General features: G+C 34.7%; 1 protein-coding gene across 1 annotated transcript; it reads left to right on the top strand.

Moving 5' to 3' along the window:
* Positions 1 to 607: 607 nt before the first annotated feature.
* LOC102306373 (lymphocyte antigen 6G) lies at positions 608 to 1,893 on the top strand. The gene is made up of 3 exons (XM_005919120.2): positions 608 to 762; positions 1,167 to 1,274; positions 1,401 to 1,893. The coding sequence occupies exons 1-3, from the start codon at positions 714 to 716 to the stop codon at positions 1,550 to 1,552; spliced, it is 309 nt and encodes a 102-aa protein (XP_005919182.1). The 5' UTR covers positions 608 to 713; the 3' UTR covers positions 1,553 to 1,893.
* The last annotated feature ends 344 nt before the right edge of the window (positions 1,894 to 2,237 follow it).

The raw sequence follows: 2,237 nt of genomic DNA, 5'->3' as shown, positions 1-2,237 counted from the left end.
TATACTTGTATAACTATGCATGTGACAAATAAAGAACCTTGAACCCTTGAACCTTGAACCAGGAAGCAGCACAGATGTGTCATTACAGATCTTCTTTATTGAACAACTTATTGACCTTGTGAAATATAAAGGACCATAAAAAATCTGATAAAATTATATTTGAGGCAATGTTATACTCTGTCTTCCTTTTTATAAATGGATAGTCTGACAGTGCTGACATTTAACAGGGTGTGGTTATTTGGGCACTTGGTAGGAGGCTTTTTGAAGAGATGCAAATGCTCAGGTTCTGAAAGAAGATTAGGAAGTTGAGCTAAGAAAGAAAGGCTCAGCACTTGAAGTATAGGAATCAAAAATTGGTTCTTGTGGAGAATGCATAAACTTCACACTTACACTACTGTCCAGTTTTAAAGCGTCCATGAATCAGTTTTTAAATGTAAAACAATTTTGGATTCCCTTGAAAAGCGCTATATAAATTTAAGTTATTATTTATTGTTATTAAATTATATGAGAAACTCTTCTGTCCTTTGGCTATGACTTATAATAACTGACCATATTGTCACTTCAGGGGGCGCGGTTATATGGATCACTTGGTAGGAGGCTCTTTGAAGAGATACAAAAGCTCAGGTTCTGAAAGCAAAAACGAAAGTTGAGCTGAGAAAGAAAAGATTAGCAGCAGCTTTTTCTCTCACGAGACTGATCAGCAATTTGAGTTCATGATGCAGCTCTATGGAGCTCTGATCCTGAGTGTGACTCTGTCTGCAGGTAAGAAAAAATGTATTGATGTTTAAAGGTAAAAAGTTAAATAGTTTAGCAATTCAATACTGAGTTACATAAACAGCCTGTGATGAAACAGAAATGAACACTTTATATATTTTTTATTTAATCATTGAGACTTTAATTTTAAAAATAAGCGTTTGTGGTTTTAAAGATATGTGGAATACATCAGACTTTAAAAGAGTCATTTCCTGGTTAAGAAAACAGGCTTAAAAAATACAAACATATTTAATTATTTTGTGGTCAGTAGAGGAATATTTTACAGACTGAGAAGACTTCTTAAGATTTCACTTGTTATATATGACCCAATTTCTGGCAACTCTCTCAAAGGGCATAAAAAGCTCAAAATAATTTCTAATGTGTGTAAAATTGTGTTCTTTTTGTTTCTATAGCATGTGGATTAAGATGCTACACATGCATCTATTCAGATCCTAAATCCTGCATAGACACCATAACTTGTCCTGTTGGCTTCGACCGTTGTGTCACTTTTAAAGTAAACGGTGAGTTGTTATCTCATATCAGAAGTTCTATCTAAAAATAAACACAAATGCTGAATGTCTGCTGGCTCTTTGTCACATCATGTTTTGTGAAGTTCTTTTTGAGAATTTTCCCCTCATTTCTTACAGCTCTTAATGTAACTAAGGGCTGCCTGCCCAGTGAATACTGTGGTGCGCCTGTCACTTGCTGTAAAGGGGACCTGTGTAACAGCGCTATTCCAACTGGTCCCAGTGCCATCGTTCTGCTGGTATCTTCAGCCATCCTCAAATTTCTTTTTTGAGGCTGAGGAATGATGTTGTTTCCTTGCTGCACTGTTTTCTGAATCTATTTTGTATCAGTAGGGAAGAAATAAACAACTTTGAAGTGCCTGAAATAAAACTGCCATTGCTATTTTTATCTGTCATTCAGGGAAGTTGTGGGTTTGACCTATCAAAATACTGTATTGGTGAATGTAATGTATTCCTAAAGCAAATAAAAATACAGAAAATATGTTTGCATATTTTTTGAATACTCTGAACTGAGTTTGGGAATATGCCAAAATCTTTTTGTTTATTTAATTTTACTACAGCCAATGAGATCTAAGAGCACAGGTAGCTTGCTCTGTAAGGTAACCAGCTGTTTGTTTTGTTTGTTTTTTTAAAGGTAAAAACTTTATGCCAATTTACAGAGTACTACTTTTTTCAAGTCAAGTCAAGTCAAGTTTATTTATAAAGCACATTTAAAAACTACCAAGGTTGACCAAAGTGCTGTACAATAAAATACAAATATAAAATACAATAAAACGCAAGTACATAAAACACCTCACTGATAAAACAATAAGTTAAAACAGTAAGTTAAACCTTGCTAAAAGCCAATGAGAAGAGGTGAGTTTTAAGAGCAGTTTTAAAAGTTCCAAGGCTTGTGGAGAATCTGATGTGAGGAGGTAAACTGTTCCACAGTCTGGGTGTAGCCACAGCAAAAGCCCT

This window comes from Haplochromis burtoni, unplaced genomic scaffold (assembly GCF_018398535.1).
Source record: "Haplochromis burtoni strain Fernald_Lab_line unplaced genomic scaffold, NCSU_Asbu1 Contig_34, whole genome shotgun sequence".
NCBI lineage: Eukaryota > Metazoa > Chordata > Actinopteri > Cichliformes > Cichlidae > Haplochromis > Haplochromis burtoni.
The sequence above is the reverse complement of the archived record's forward strand: the minus strand, read 5'-3'. Positions and strand labels throughout refer to the sequence as shown.